Raw genomic sequence first — 15,822 nt, 5'->3', positions numbered from 1 at the left:
ACACGTACAGAAATGCCATCACTAGCTCCAGTGGTCAGGTAAATGTTATCCGGGTCTGCAGGTACACCACCATCTCTCCTGGTGATGTAGGCAGCTACATCTTCACGGATACAGTTGACACCCTGGCTAGCACTGTAAGAGCCTGTAAGACAGAAAGCAAGACAATGACTGGAGGGAAGATCTGGCTCCATGCAGTCTGAGATATCCATAAAATTAACTGGGGGTGGGAGGCTGGGGGAGGTCAAGGAGTCTCAGTGGCGCCCTATTCCCACTGCTCTAGGTTCTGGAATTGTGGCAAGCAGCTTAATCACCTGTCTGGGCTTCATCCACCCATCCTGTCATCCCTCCACCTACCCAAGTGTCTGCCCACTCATCCAACCATTTGCTCATCTGCTATCCATCCATTCATCCACATATCCACTCACCTGCCCACCCACTCACCCACCCATCTGCCCGTCTGTTCATCTACCCACCCACCCACTCATCCATCCAGTATTTACTGAGAACCTACTTATACCTCAAGCATTATTCCAGGCCCTGACTTCTAACCAGTTCAATGGGGTCTCATAGCTGCTCTACCCACCCTGCTGGGCTTTACATGCCTTCCGCGACAGCACGGACCATTACAGCTGGCACTGCTATGCTTTTATCACTGTTGCCTATGCATGGTTCCAAAGAGCTTGGGAGAAGGGTCACCCCAAAATGGCACCACCTGCCATCCCAGGAATCCAGAGCCCTGACAGGCACTAACCACAGAGTTCTTTGGGGCTGCTGGGCATGACGCACCTACCCTCACCCTATGGCAACAGCATGCTCAGGCTGCCAGTTAGGAGCCAAATCCAAACCACCAGTTAAAAGTGAAGTTCAAAAACAGCAGTGGCCACTTTGGGCTTGGGAGTATATTCGGCAAAGGGGCACACAGGGGCCTTTTGTGGCGCTGAGAGCGTTCGTTGTCATGATCTGGGCACGGGTTACACAGGTGTGCACACACAGGTGCTGTGCACTAATACCTGGGCATTTACCGTAGGCATACAAATGCTTTCAGGATGTCAGGCCACTATGTACGTTCTTGAAAAGAAACTGAAAATAGGTACCTGAACACGCACAAAATCTCTCCAGGAGATTCAAACTGGCGAAGCGAATTCTCTGCGGACATGAACCAGGAGGCTTGGGGTCCGAAGTGGGAGGCAGATCTTTCACTCCATATTCTTTTATCCCATTTGAGTTTTATACCACGTTTAAAGAAAACCAGCCAATTTCCTCCTAAGGACTGCAACACCACCACCAGGAGGCACCCGGTTTAAGGGTCTGTGTAGCCCTGGGCTGGCCCATCCCCTTGGACTAACTGTAAACCAGGGCGGGGAAAGCGGCACCACTTCTCTCAAAGTTCAGGCGGCAAACATTAACCCGCACCAAATCTGGGTGGAGAGTAGAGTCCTGCCACGTTCTTTGGGGGTACTCGAGGGCATCTGCAGACGCCACTGTTACAGAATCCTCCTTCCACTGGATGTCTTGATATATCTTGGGCTCCCATGCCCAGAAAGCTTCCTGAGCTATTTCTCTCTGTCTTCTTTCACTGCCCTCTGCTCCACTCCATGGGGCCTGGCCACGTCCACACCAGCTAAGCCTCCTCTTCTTCCTGCCTCTAGTTCATTGGCTTCCCTGCATTCCCAGGCCTTTCCCCACTAGCAAGTTCTCTGTTCCTGCCAGCCACAGGCTTTCCATCTTCTGTTTTGTTCTGAAGTACCCTGATTCTTCAGAGCTCAGATCTAGACTCTCTCAAGAAGTCTGAGAAATGGCCTCACCCCAGCCTTTCTGATTTCTCCAGTTACCTTGCACAGATGACTGCAGGCAGGAACCATCACCTATTTCTTCTGTGCGTCTCTGCAGCACCTACCCCCAGCTAGGCCCACCCCACCACACTCCTGTGTAGGACACTGCCTGAACCTGATGGCAACCTGCCTCCCACAGTCCACAGACGGGCGAAACCTGCCAAATCACCCAGCATCATTGCATCCAAACCCTTTCACTCAGTCACACTCAGTTCTTAAGCCTCAGGGCCTTTGCACACACCATTTTGTCTGTCTGGGATTCATTAGCAGATTCTCTTACTCATCCTCTACATGAACTTGAAACACTTTCTCCTTAAACCCTCCCTCTCCACTAGAACCCCTTGTTCAAACCCCACAACTCTCTGCTCGTCCACCAGGAACTCATAAAAACTGGGAATTATGTTTTTGTCTTAATTCTTTTTCATGTTTGTTTCTCCCAAATATGACAGCGAGCTTCATGAGCACAGAACTCCACCTGCCTTCCCCAGTGTCCCTCAGGGCCTAGAGCAGTGCCTGGTCCACAGCCCAGGCTCCAAGAGGGGCTGGAGGAGGGCGTTCTCTCCCATCTCCCGCCACCCCCAGATGTGTCTAGGTTTCACCTCAACCCCACCTAAGATTCAGGATGCAACCTGAGAACTGGATTATGCAAACAAAAAATAAATGAAGCCCCAATTAAAAATAATTTTAAGGGGCATGATAAAAACACAGCCAGGTGAGCCCTTGTGTACACACTTTATAATCCTTCCTTGGGTCAGGGTGGCCCTGGGCATATCTTCCACTTCCTTCATTTTTGTGGGCAGTGCTCAGGTTGCCCAAGCCTTAGTTGACACAGCGCCACCACCATTGTTCTACTCTCTGCCAGATCACTGCCCTTCCTCCCAACAATGGGCAGAAACAGGTAGTGACCTCCAGGGTGGGGCTTCTCCACACGTGACGAGCGGCACAAACAGCAAGTTGCCTGCAAGCCCAGGAGGTGGGTACAAAGTATCTCCTAGTTCAAGGATGAGGAAAGAGGCTCAGAGAGCGCCTCCCTCACCCATCCTGCTGAGCTCCTCACACAGAACACAGACAGTCCTGACTCACACAGACATGGCCTCCCAACATCATTCCCCCAGCCCTGCCTGGCTGACACAGAAAACACTTGTTGACGAGGCTTGTCCCTGGAACAAGATCCCTTCCTAGTTCCCCAGACATTCACGCAGACAGCAACCCCCTCCCCCCACCTCTGGGTTGCGCTTCCTGGAGGCTCAGGCTGAAGGCCACGGATCTCTGAGAAGCGCCTTTGTCCTCTGGGCCGGGCAGAGGATACAGAGGGAAAGAGCCTGGAGGCCAGGTCTCTGAGCTGTGGCGCTGCCCTCTGCCAGCTTGTGGTTTAGGCCTTGCCTCACAAGGTGCTGGCCCACACCCCACCCAGGCTGACTGGCAGGGAGGCAAAGGGCGGCTGGCCCCTTCCTGAGAGGGACACACGAAGGACACAGGCTTGGATGGAGGGCTGGTGGGGTGATCACAGCCAGGAAGGCTAAGCCTAGTGATGCCCATAAAGGGACAGAGCAGAAGGGGGAGGGGAAAGGCAGGGAGGTGACCGAGAGGCCGAGGGCAGCTGATACCCTGCTGAACGAGCCACAGAATCCCTGTCCCATGTTTGGAACATTCAGGCAAGCTTCCTAAAAAGCCCTATGGAGAACTACTTCTCCTCAGGACAAGGGGAGCCAGATTCCCTATGTATTCCATTGGGCAAAGGAATGAGGCAAAAATAAACAGGAAAGAGAACATGAGATGAGATCAAAGAGCCAGCGGCCCAGAGGCTGGAGATCCACCTCAGCAGGCAAGGGAGAGAAGATGCCTTCACATCCACAGGGCCTCCCCACTCAGAGCCCCCTGGGGCCGGGCGTGAGCTCCGGGCACAAAGGGGCACAGGCCGGTGTCAGGAACACAACACACACACGTGGTGGGTAAGGGGAGGCACCTCCACAGCGAGGAAGCCACCAAAGGGGCCACAGCACAGTGAGAAGCCGGGCCAGCGGGGCAATGTACCTCCTTCTGGCCCCCCGGCTCAAGCTCAAGCTTCTGCCCTGAGGGTGTGGTGGGCTCAGCGTCACAGCCAGCTCCCCCTGGAAGCCCCAAATCCTGCCAAATGCAGACTCTCATGCCCGAAGTGCCCCCAGTCTGCAAGAGACAGCACGGACCCCATCAGCTCAGCAGACAGGAGGCTCTCAGAGCACGGACAAGGAGGGTATTTTTCCTTGACTTGGCCTGTCGGCCACCCCACACACATTCACACACTCGCTCAATGCATAACCCTCCATGAGGGGCTGGGGCCAGGCCCATGCTGAGAACACACGTTCTTTTCATGCCCGCCGGGACCTGGCAAGTCGGGGCCTCACCCAGGCTGTTCCCACCGCAAGCCTGTAGGATGCGCCGGGCTCGTTTCTTAGCATCTTCTGGGAAGCTGGGGCTGTCCAACAGGTTCGGGTAGGTGCACAGTGCCATCACCTGGGGGAACAGAGGCATGGGCTGGGCTCTTGGCAACCTCCCACCCCAGAGGGGCACAAAGGATGCCTCTGAGGGACAGCGTCACCGCAGGACTCCCCACGAGGGCCCCCGCCTGTGGGGAGGGTCTGGGGACGGGTGGGGAGGAGGACAGTGGATGCTCTGCAGCGGAAAGGAGATGGTGAGAGGCAGGGTCCCTGATGACCTGGGCTCGGGCCAAGGGTGGGCCACCAGAGGAGCCAGGGAACAAGAGGCTGCTACTCGGCCCAGCTCCTCTATAAAGGCCAGCGGCTCACATAGCCAAGGCCACAGAACCAGGGGTTCCAGAACAAGGAGCTGGGACCAAGCAGGCAGGTGCACCCCAGCTGACAGGACTGCAGAGACCCCCTCCTTACAGCCTGAGCGCCACCCCATGCCCCGCCCCCACCCCTCCTCACCATCACCCCCTTTCCTGGCCAGAAGTGAAAACCGAGGCAGCTTTTTCACCTCTGTAACAGGGAAAATCACCCTAACCTCACAAATTAAGAGGATTACGCAAGAAAATGTTTGCAAAAGTGTCAGTAAACCCCCACTCAGCAGGCAAGTCTAAGCTGGAAGCTTAGGAGTGGTGCCAGGAGCAACGAGATGAGATGGGGCTCACGGCTCTGACACCAGCTGGGGGCTTCAGGCAGGCTCAGGCTTCTTGGAGCCTGGCTTTGCCTCAAATAAATTGGTGCGATGGGCGGTGACCTGGCTTGCCCTCCTGCTCTAGGGCGCTTATGAAGGCTGGAGGAAGCCAGCACCAGGTGGCAGAGGCTGGGTCTGCTGTGGCCAGCAGCAGAGCTGGATCTGGGAGTGTGCCAGCCAGTCAGAAAAGGCTGAGGCAACAGCAGCCTGTTCACACCCAGAGCCCCAGGCACGTGTGGGGAACTTCTGCAGAGCGAGGCCACTTTGGACCTCTCCTCTCCTAAGCTATGTGCTTCCAGGACAAGCTTTCAGGACACGCAGGATGCTTTAATCTCCTCCCACCTCCACTTCCCGGGCAGAGCCACTCTGTCTGGTCTGATCCACTTCCTCATCATGGGCCCAGCTTGAGGCCTCTGACACTCACAGGCAGCTGGCACACTCCCGAGTCAGCAGCAATGCCACGGGAGTCCATTCAGTGGACGTTCCTGAGGTCATCACCAGCCTCATTTCTTCTCCCCTACACCCTGTGTGAATTCCCTGAGGGGCTGCAGGCTGAGGCCCTGGGGCCCCCAACACCTGCCATCCAGAAAGCAGGGCAAAGTTTGCCTCTCCTGTGTGCCAGCCCCTGCAGCAGGAAATACGGGCAGGAAAGGAAGACCAGGGGTGTCCAGCACTCGGCTTTCCTGCCTGCCTCAGCCTACAAACCTTAACCACACAAAGACCAAATTTTGCTCCAGAATTGGCCCCATTTCTTCTCTAGGAAAACGCCTTCCCCACAGCTGGTCTCCAGCCTCTATCTAGCAGATGCTATGGCACTCTCCCACCTTTTCCCCCAAGCCCACCAATCTCACAAGTTGGGCCCATGCAGCGTCCTTGCAGTTGGCACTCAAACTGAAACACGGAAATGTGCCTCTTGAAGGCCTTCATGTTCATCATCTCATGGAGGCCCCCAGGAGTCCTCTGTGGCAGTGCTCTGGTGACTTCCACTTGCCCAAAGCCACCCAACTGATCAGCAACAGAGCCAACATTCAAACCTGGGTATTCTCACCTGGGAAACCATATCTAGACCCCCATGCACCACCTCCCAGCCTTCATCTACTCTCTGATGCCCTCACCAACCCAGGTCCGAACTCAGCAGCCAGGACCATTCACCTGGGAGTCTTGTACACTACAGCGACCTCAGGATGGGCTTAGGGATTTTAGACAGCCCTGGAAGGAAGGGGAGGAGCCTGCTGGAGAGAACCAGAGGGGACGTCAGGCACTGGAGGGGGTTGCTGCTTCAGTGGCATCTCCCTGTGGGATTCCAGTGCCTGCTGGGTCTTGAGGGGCTGGACAGGCGAGGAGGCAGAGGCAATTTAACAGGTTTGACCGTCAGGTTGGCTCCCCGCTCCCCCAGGGCCCTCGGTTCCTGAGGGCCAGCTCACCTGTCGCAGGAAGGTGATTGGCTGCTGGCCCATGGCCTGGGCATCCCCGATGTTGGCACGGATGACCTCAGTGAACGGTTTTTTGATACCCTGAGTAGAGAGAATGCAATAGGTGGTAACTTAGGGATTCTCAGACCCTAGATTTCAGAAGCCAAGCAATGGTCAACAGGACATTAGTCAGCAGCCCTATGCTGAGCCTTGCCAGGTGTTGGGCATAGGGCCAAGCACTTGATATGCTTGGTCCCATTTGACCTTCACAACCACCCCCATGAGGAAGGGCTTGTGTTAATCCCATTTTATAGGTTGGGAAATTAAGGCTTCAAAAGGTTACCCACTTTCTGAGAAGGCTAGAAGAACTTCCCTGGGCTGCCAGAGACCCCTGAAGCAGCTGTAGGTCCACGCTGACCCTGGGGCAAATGTGGTGCGAAGGAGGGAGGGCGTCAGCAGCAGAAAGCATCAGGGAGAGGGTCCCACAACTGCCAGCTCCACCTCCACCCCTAAGTGATCGATGGGACACTGCAGCCAGCCTTGCTGCCAGAAGACACTGATCTGCAGGGACCTTTCGGGGGTCGTTCTCTTGCAACCCTGTCTTTGCAAAATAAAGAATGTGGACTGAGCTTCATACTGAAAAGAAAAAAAAGCATCAGGGATAAAGACGTCTTGTTGAAGAGCAAAAGTGAGGCCACTGCCTGAGCAATGCGTTTAGCACAGAGCAGAGACGGCAGAGAGAGAAGGAACTCGGAAACAGTAGCAACATCGCTGGAAAGTGACTACAGGACACCTGGCTCCTGCAAAGGAGAAAATGTGGTTCGGATGGAGAACTGTGGGGATCTGGAAATATGGGAACTCCACACAGGTCCCTGATAAATCCAGAATTAGCCACTATAAGAGTTAGAATCAACAGCAGGTTCAAGAACCCCCAGAGCAGCTGAAAGGATTATCTGAGACAAGCGGTATGAAAGCACTTGGCAGAGTACAAATATCATCATGTTGCAAAGCTGGACCAGGAGCAAGATTGCAAGGGTCACCGTGGGGGAAGAAGGCGGTGGGGCAAGGGGTGGCCTGTGCGGAATGGCCACCTTCCCATCTCCAGCTGCCCTGTTCCCAAAGGCATTCTAAATACAAATCTTAAGGGTACAATTCCATGATTCTGATACTTGTCTTCTCCGTTTCACACAACGTGTGAATAAAAGCAAAGTTAGAAAACTTTCCCCTTTTTAACTCAGAAATATACACCTTAAGTAAAGACCAGTGGGCTTAAGGAATGAAAGCAGCTGCCAAACAAGTTTTCTTGACTCTCATTTGCCACCCCTAAGCCCTCCCATATGGAATTCTCCAGCTGCTTTAGGAGCCAGGAGGCACAAGGGGCTGAGGAGGGCACCCCAGAAACAGCCCTGTGCTGTGCTCAGTCACGTCCAACCCTTTGCAGCCCTCTGGACTGTAGCCCACCAGGCTCCTCTGTCCATGGGGATTCTTGAGGCAAGAATACTGAAGTGGGTTGCCATGCCTTCCTCCAGGGGATCATCCCAATCCAGGGACTGAACCCACATCTCCTGCATTGCAGGCAGATTCTTTACCATCTAAGCCACCAGGGAAGCCTGAAGGCAGCCCTGGCCTTCCATAAACCAGGCCTAATGAGTCGAAAAGCTCTGTTTGGGTTGGAGGGGGTAGAATTCCCTTCTGCCCTTTTTACAAAGTTCTTCAGCGCTGGCCAATATGGAAAGACATCTCAGGGTGGGGGATGGGGGCGGCAAGGAAGGGGGTAACACTGCCTACTGACCCGGACTGGGCCAGGGGTGAAGTCAGACACCCTGGAGACAGGCTGCAGAGCGTGTGGCCTCAGGGCTCATCCCACAGGCTGAGCAACCCAGGCCACTGTGTGCAAAGGGTAGGACTCCCCCACCCACTCTGGCCTAAGCTCCTGGCATGGGACCCTCTGTTAGTCTGACTCCATCGCCATGGCCCCCTAGGCCTGGCCAGCTGAACTCAGGTGATGTCCACAGTGTGGGCACAGTCCCCTCTGGTGGGGAGCAAATCTGTCACAGTCGAGGGCAGGACACATACCACACAGCTGTGGGCCCCGGGCCAGCCCCATGGAGGGAGAAAATAATCAGATCCCTGGATGTTCCTTTCGTGTGTCCCCTCCACCCCGCACTGCTCAATAAACTCAGGGCAGGCCAACAAGCAGCCTGGGAGTGTGGAGCATCTCCTTTCTTGGGTCTGAGTACCCACAGGCTCCAGATACTTTGCTATGATGGAAGAGCTAGTGAGTGGGAACCTGCCTCCTCTGAATGGACTGGGGACCAGGCTGCCCAGCCAAGGGCCACCATACAAAGGAGACTCCTGTATCTATGCACTTGAGTTCTACGTGGGTTGGGAAATACCAAGGAGCCGGGGCAGACTTCTGCCCACAGTGACTCATCCAAGTCTGGCAAGCACACCCAATGGAGACCTCACCTCAGCCCTGCCGCAGGAGCTGGCCAGGTCAGCACGTAGCTTTTTAGTTCCAATTCCTAGCATCCTAGAACCATGTGTCTAACTCACCTGCACACATCCTGCCCAGAGCTGCCTCACCAGGGGAAACTGAGATGAGATCCATTGCAGGGGGGCTCCCTTCCCACCATTCAGGTCAAGGAAGGCTCAGGGAGCAGGCCCCCAGGCCCTGGAGATGGCATATTTCAGAAGGAGTTATTGGGAAGAAGGATAAAGGAAGGATAATGATAACTCCTTTATCATTGTTACGACTGTCCTTCCCAGTTCACATGTGCAGCATGAGAACAATGGACAATTCCAACAGGCACAGGCATTTTCCTCAAGGTAGGGGTGGCTCCTGTCATTTCATGCGGCATGTCAGTGGGGAGGCTTGGTAGGACAGTTACTCCCCAGAGAACCTCCCTTTCATTCACGAACACTTATGAATCATGCTCTGTGACAGAAGTGGGCAACACCAGAAAGGCCACCACCTTCAGAGTGCTGGCTGATGAAGAAGCAGGCTCAGAGAAGGGAGAAAGGGCACAGCTGGCCCCAGAGAGCTCCGGAAGGAAGTCTCAGAGACAAACCTGACTAGTCTCCAGGGTACTTGAGAACAGCTGCGCTGCAGAGCAGAAGAAAGTGAGGCTCAGCACAGGGTCTGGCCCTAACCATCGTGATATGCAAACCTGGAAGAAACGAGCCAGCCCGACACAGGCCTGAGATTGAGGAGGTGGGGACTCAGGGGCTGAATTTTCTAACCACAGAGGCAGGGAAGGCTGGATGGAAGGCTCCTGAACTGTGGGAGTCTGTAGGAGGGTCAACCGTAGAAGTGGAGATCTGCAGGGCAGAGTAGGGATGAAAGGTGAATGAGCTCCAAACAGGATAATTCAAGGCAGCAAGCCTAAGCGCCAGGCAGGAGAGCCAACCCCATAGAGCGCATTCCTAGACCCAGAGACTCAGAAGGAAGGCAAGGAAAGAGGGACCCTCAGCACCTCTCCCCCAGGCAACTCTCGTTAGCTTGAAAACAAGACCCTCCCAAGGGTTCTGATTGGGAAATTCCCTAGTGGTGCAGTGGTTGGGACTCCACGCATTCACTGCTGAGGGCGTGAGTTCAGTCCCTGATTGGGAACTAAGATCCTGCAAACCACGCAGCACAGGCTAAAAAAAAAAAAAAAAAAAAAAAAAAAGAGGAACACTAGCCTTTGCTTTCTCATAAAGTTTTTTTTTAGAAACACTGCTTATATTAATATAAGCTCACATAACCTTTTGACCTACAACAGGAAAGTCTCTGGTGCAGTTGTTTCTCCCCAGATAGCCAGAATCCTGATAGGGTTCTAGCTATTCAAACCATCATCACTAAACATCTCCAACTCATCTTCAGTGGAAATAAATTGGCCCTATTTTACAGAGGAATAATTGAGGCCAAGGTGTTCTGAACGATGCGAGGCCCACAGCACATAAAGGTAAAGCCCAGGATGCAGGTCCCTGGTGACTTGGGCAGGGGGATGGGTGGAGGGTTCATCCAAACAAAAGCCTATGTTACAAATGTCTTTTATTTTAAAATAGCGTCTAAGCGCTAAGAAAGCCTATGTTACAAATTTCTTTTATTTTAAAAAAGCATCTAAGCGCTAAAGAAAACGGCCTATGAGATTTCACTGCTTGTGCCTCACACATCCAGAGTTTCCACTCTTAGCTCTTAGCTAACTATCAGCAGGTGCTCCAGCATTCCCCATTTTCATCTGTTTCTCGGTGTAGCACTCAGTGACTTTAACATATTCAGTGTTTCCCCTCATGAATGTTTTGCCCTGACTCTGTACTTTTTACAAACAAAAGCCATTCCTGTCTCCACTTCTGTCAACCTCCTTTCCTCCTCCAATAAAACAAGGGAAAAAGAAGTAGGTTGAGGAGGAACTGACAGATTTTTTCAAAACTCCTACTAATGGCAGTTTATTTTTAAGTGCCGCTCCCAGGGAACACCAGGATTTGAAAAGCTGATAGGTACTCCCCCTTGGAGCTGCTGTCAGGGAGAAACAGGGCCTCCCTGAAAGCACACAGAACAGGCTGGAGGAGAATGGCCTCTTTCACACGCTCTTAGCCAAGTGCCCCTCCCCCTCAGGCTCTCCTGAGCATTTTCCCCCACTCCTACCACAAAGTAAGACGGACAGGACTTGTCTGGCATGCCACCCCACAGTCAAAAACCAGAGCCACGTGTCCAGCCAAACAGCCAGTACTGTTAACAGAGCACCTGGTGAAGTGATTCCATACGGCAGTATAAGGCCTTCCAATGGAGAAAGAGGCACAAAAGTCAGGGCCTGGGGAAACCCTGGGCCCACCAGACCACTACTCTTCTTTTACAGAATAGGGAAACCAAAGCCCAGAGAAGACAAGAGATTTACCCCCAAGTCACTCACCTCCCTACATATCCCATCTCTAACCAAGTCAAACCCTTTAAAATAACATCAGTCCAGTTTTGATCATTAGAGTTCAAAACAGAAGTAAAAACCCGAAGCTGTGCAAAGCTAAGCCAAAAAAAAAAAAAAAGACTGAGAAATCCTGAGAAAACATGGCTCTCTCAGAAGAGGACCTGCTGAAGCTAGCATAATGGAGAGGCTGCCCTTCAAGAGTGAAAGATTTAAGCGAGGCTTGGCTGGGGCTATTATCTCCAGCACCAGGAGTCAGGAACTGAGACTCGACGAAGTGAGGAGAGAACAAGAAGGGATGAATTTGAATGAAAGTACTGGAGAATGTAGATGGACAGAAAGAATGTCTCAAGTTATTCAGGGGTAGGACCTGGTGGTGGAGCCATCTGTCCTAGAAATCACAGAGTGTTTCCAGCCCCAATGACCAAGAACTTTCTCTAGCTCAATGATGGAGTCATATCCTGTTGGAACATCTTCTTAGTTGCCCACTGCACACCAAACTTTGCACTATAAGTCCTAAGCCCAGCACACCAGACTCCAGTCCCTCATTTCCATCTCATTCATTTATCATATCCCTTGCCAGACAGTGCTTTCCAAACAGCACAAATCCCCTCCCCTATTTGCCCAGAAATTCCCAACCTTGTTTTCGCTCCCAGCCCTCCTTCCACCTAGAATGCTCTCACATTTTCTCTACGTGCTAAAAAAAAAATAATAATAATAACCACCAATCCTTAAAGAATTTCAGGAAGAGAAGTTCAGGCCCAGAGAACAACATGGCAATCAGTTCCGTGAAAGCAAAGACAGTGTCTCCGTTCTATTCTAACCATCCCCATACTTCATGGAGTCCATGCTACTTAACAAAAGGTAGAGATAATCCTCAGAACCCCTACCGGCTCTGGAACCAGAGAAATCAGTTGTAAAGTGCTAAACCGGAAACAATTTAATCTCAGCTTTAACAGGGAGACTGTTGTCTCAAGGAGGGCCAGCTCCAGTCTGCCAGATATCAACAAGGAGCAGAAACCTTTTTTCTGCCTGTGGTCCACTTTTGGGACAGGGAGGCACAGAAACCAAGCCAGCTTTCCGAGGACCAAGCTTTAAATTTGGCCTTGCAAGGAGTCAGAGGGAGACACTGGACTTCACTTATTCAACTCACTGTTTTGAGTCAGCATAACTGGGTGTCCTGATGAAGTCTCAGCGAGCCGTGAGCTCATCAAACGCCCCGAAGTGCCCATGTTACAGTCATGGTCCCATCATGGCTTCTTCCCAAGCATTCAAGGACCATTAAGTGTCCAACTCACCCCCAGGACATTCAGTTCTGGTGCCTATGAGAGTGAGATCAAAGAAGCCTCCCCCCTTCTGGGTTAGGACTACCTTGAGCAAGCAGCTGGGTGACTACTTCATCTGCTCCTATAAATCTTAGGAATATATACAATTTTTTACATTCCCCTTCTGGACCCTGCCTCCTGAATTCCACCAGCCTTAGAACTCTGGTAAACTACAGAGGTGTTTCTTTCACCCATCAGAGCCACCTCGTTGTAGGGGGACAGGAATCACTACCAGGTGTGTGGTCACCTTATATACAGCTGTGAACTCAAGATTCCAGTCTGCTGGCCGCCAGGAGGAAGAAAGTTCCAGGGCCACCCTGCCAAGGCCCCAAAGGCCCAAGCCTCTGCTACCCACTGTGGGCGACTGTTTCCTCAGAGAACAAAATAAGGGTGTCAGTCAAGGTTCCAAAGGGGCTCTAGGGGAAGGAATTGTGCGGGACCACTTTTGTCAGGGAATCATTCCTGGAAGAATGACCCAGAAGGTCTCAGAGAGAGAAAAAGCTTCGGGAGAACACTCAGGTCTCTTCAGAGCCTTCATCGCACCTCTGGTGCCTAACGTGATCTCTGAAATTCTCCTTTATGTCTTTCCTGCCTGTCGTTGTCCTCACGCTCACGCCCCAGTGGATCTTGGTTCCACTCAAGTAAGACAGCCACATAGCAGGCAGTGCCTGGCACTAAGGGCCACTCAATTATAATTGATGAATTCAGTTCAACAAGTGAACCATATCTGAGGGCCTTACTTTGTGCCAGGTGCCGGGCACTAGTGAGGGAAGGGTTGGGGGGAGGGCATTCTCTCATTTCAGTCAAGATTGGCAGAATGAAGGAGCTTGGCCACGCGGCTGGAGGAAGTACAGCGGTTGGACCCCAGGAGGCGACAGCTGCTACTGCTCCCCCCTCGCCCCCACCAGTGCCCCTTGGCCTCCCAGGGCCCTCCCGCCCCACGCGGGCCCGGGCGCCCGCGCTCACCCGCTGCAGCTCGAGCTCGATCTCGCCGGCCTTGAGCACGATAGGTCCCCGCACCGCGTACTCCACCGCCTTCACCTGCGGGTTCATGGACTCGAGCGTAAGGATGCGCTCGCGCCGGCTCCGCTCGGGCCGCACTTTGAGCACCGCCGAGGCCTCGGCGGCCGCGCTGCTCTGACTACGGCCCCAGGGGCCGAGGGTCCGGGGGCAGCAGCCCCGCCGGACCAGCGCCGCCGCCCGCTGCATCGCGCGGCCGCCGAGTGAAACCTTGGGACAAATAGGGAAAGAGAACAAACACGTCGCGCACAGCCCAAGGCAGGCACGCGGGCACCCACCCCCAAGCTCAGCTAAGGGCTCCTTCAGCGAGAGGTGCCAGCCTGGCTCCGGGGACGGGTGCCCATCCCCCGGCGACTCGGACCCTGCACCTCGCCGCTGCAGAGCGAAAGCGCTGCACAACCGGGTTTTGCAAAGGCTGAGCCCAGTGCATGCGTGCAACGTGCCTGTCGCCGCCTGGTCACCCCTTCGTCGAGTCCGGCTAGAAAGCTCGCCTAGGGCAGCTCCTCGGCTCAGGCGCCGGCAGCCGCATCCCAGCTCCCGCACGCAGCACCGGGCCCCCAGCGCTCACACACCCACAGCCTGCGAGTCCGCCCGGGCCTCCCCGCTGGCTCCTGGGCCTTGTAGTTCCCTTGTCGTTTTTCAGAACAGGTGTGGCGAACTGGTTGAACTACAAGTCCCATAGTGCCCCGCGCTGGCCTGATCTGGGGGCCGGGCTGGAGGCGGGAGCGAGGGTCTGGCTCTGCCGTGAGCTGGGCGGGCTCTTTGTCTGGCTGAAGGGTCTGGGATTCCGGAGGGGGTCTGGCGGGGGCTCTCCTCGCGGCTTTCTGCGAATTTAGAGCTATTTGGTGCTTCTCCCTGGAGGCGCATCCCGCATTCCCCCACACAACCCTTTCCCCAACATCTGCAAAGACATAGGCGGAGAGATGGTGCAGTCCTCGCCCCAAGTTTCATCATCCAGGGTTCAGTGGCCGCTGTTTAGGAAGCAGGGGTGGGGTGGGGGTTAGGAGTTTGCGACTTGACTGCCACTTTTACCCGTCTCAACGTCGGTTTTCTTGTCAAAAGGGAGATCAACTCTCAGCCTTTAAGGATTGTCGTGAAAATTAAAGGACCAACACAGCTGGTATATACCAGGTGGTCAGGCTTCCTGACAGCTCCATTTGTAACGCTACCCCACCTCCACTACCTCTTTTAATTTCCTTTCTAGCATCAGAAATTTAGATACTTTTTACTGGCTCCCGCATTAACCATGTAAGCTCCAGAAGGCAGGGGCAACGTTTTTCTCGTTCATTGTGTTCACAACGTATTCACACAACCTCTGAGTGTTAGCAGCACATAGTAAGAACTCAGTAAACGTTTGTTGAGAATGGATGCTCAGCTTTTTGTAGCTTTTTTTTTTTTTTTGTAAAGGTACCTGCTGTTGACTGAAAAAAGATGTACAACTTGAGAGTTGTGAGTTAAGTTTTATTTTAGGCAAAATGAGGACTGAAGCCTGGAAGGCACCATCTCAGATAGCTCTGAGAGACTGCTCCAAAGCGGCAGTGGGGGAAAGTCAATATATAAGGTTTTGGTGAAGGGGATGTTCAATACCATGAAGCACTCAATTTACAAAAGGGTTTTTTGTTAGTCATGAGGGTCTGATGTCACCATGATGGTTTGCAGCATGGGGTTCAATCTCCGCAGAGGCAGATGGCAAATGCCTTGTTCTGTTACTGTCAATGCTCTTGGTAAGTGCCGATTTGTTGTTGACATGGCCCCCTTGTGGTCATAAATCCTACCAAACTTTGGGGGTCATTTCATAACCATTTTGTCCCACGTTGCTGGGAAGGCTCATCCCCAGTTCTGAAGAAGGTTTTTGTTGATAAGACACTCAATGTGCTATTACTGGACTAGGTCTTAATAGTCAAAGATCTCTGGACACCTGTCTTCTAGTTATAGTCCAGGAGAGTATTCCCTCTTGTTGCATCTTTTCATACCTGCTGCTGCTAAGTCGCTTCAGTCGTGTCCAACTCTGTGTGACCCCATAGACGGAAGCCCACGAGGCTCCCCCGTCCCTGGGATTCTCCAGGCAAGAACACTGGAGTGGGTTGCCATTTCCTTCCCCAATGCATGAAAGTGAAAAGTGAAAGGGAAGTCGCTCAGTCGTGTCCGACTCTTCGCGACCCCATGGACTGCA

General features: G+C 53.3%; 1 protein-coding gene across 1 annotated transcript in view; it reads right to left on the bottom strand.

Moving 5' to 3' along the window:
* The window catches only part of GPT2 (glutamic--pyruvic transaminase 2), a 34,050-nt gene extending 19,842 nt beyond the window's left edge, over positions 1-14,208 (bottom strand). Inside the window, exons 1-5 of the mRNA XM_004014968.6 lie at positions 14,093-14,208; positions 13,596-13,859; positions 6,413-6,502; positions 4,217-4,325; positions 9-142 (exon numbers count right to left, since the gene is read on the bottom strand). Coding sequence (XP_004015017.1) covers positions 9-142; positions 4,217-4,325; positions 6,413-6,502; positions 13,596-13,838 — 576 coding nt within the window. The 5' untranslated portion in view covers positions 13,839-13,859; positions 14,093-14,208. The remainder of the gene's footprint in view (positions 1-8; positions 143-4,216; positions 4,326-6,412; positions 6,503-13,595; positions 13,860-14,092) is intronic.
* Positions 14,209-15,822: the final 1,614 nt, after the last annotated feature.

This window comes from Ovis aries, chromosome 14 (assembly GCF_016772045.2).
Source record: "Ovis aries strain OAR_USU_Benz2616 breed Rambouillet chromosome 14, ARS-UI_Ramb_v3.0, whole genome shotgun sequence".
In the NCBI taxonomy this organism is placed as follows: Eukaryota; Metazoa; Chordata; class Mammalia; order Artiodactyla; family Bovidae; genus Ovis; species Ovis aries.
The sequence above is the reverse complement of the archived record's forward strand: the minus strand, read 5'-3'. Positions and strand labels throughout refer to the sequence as shown.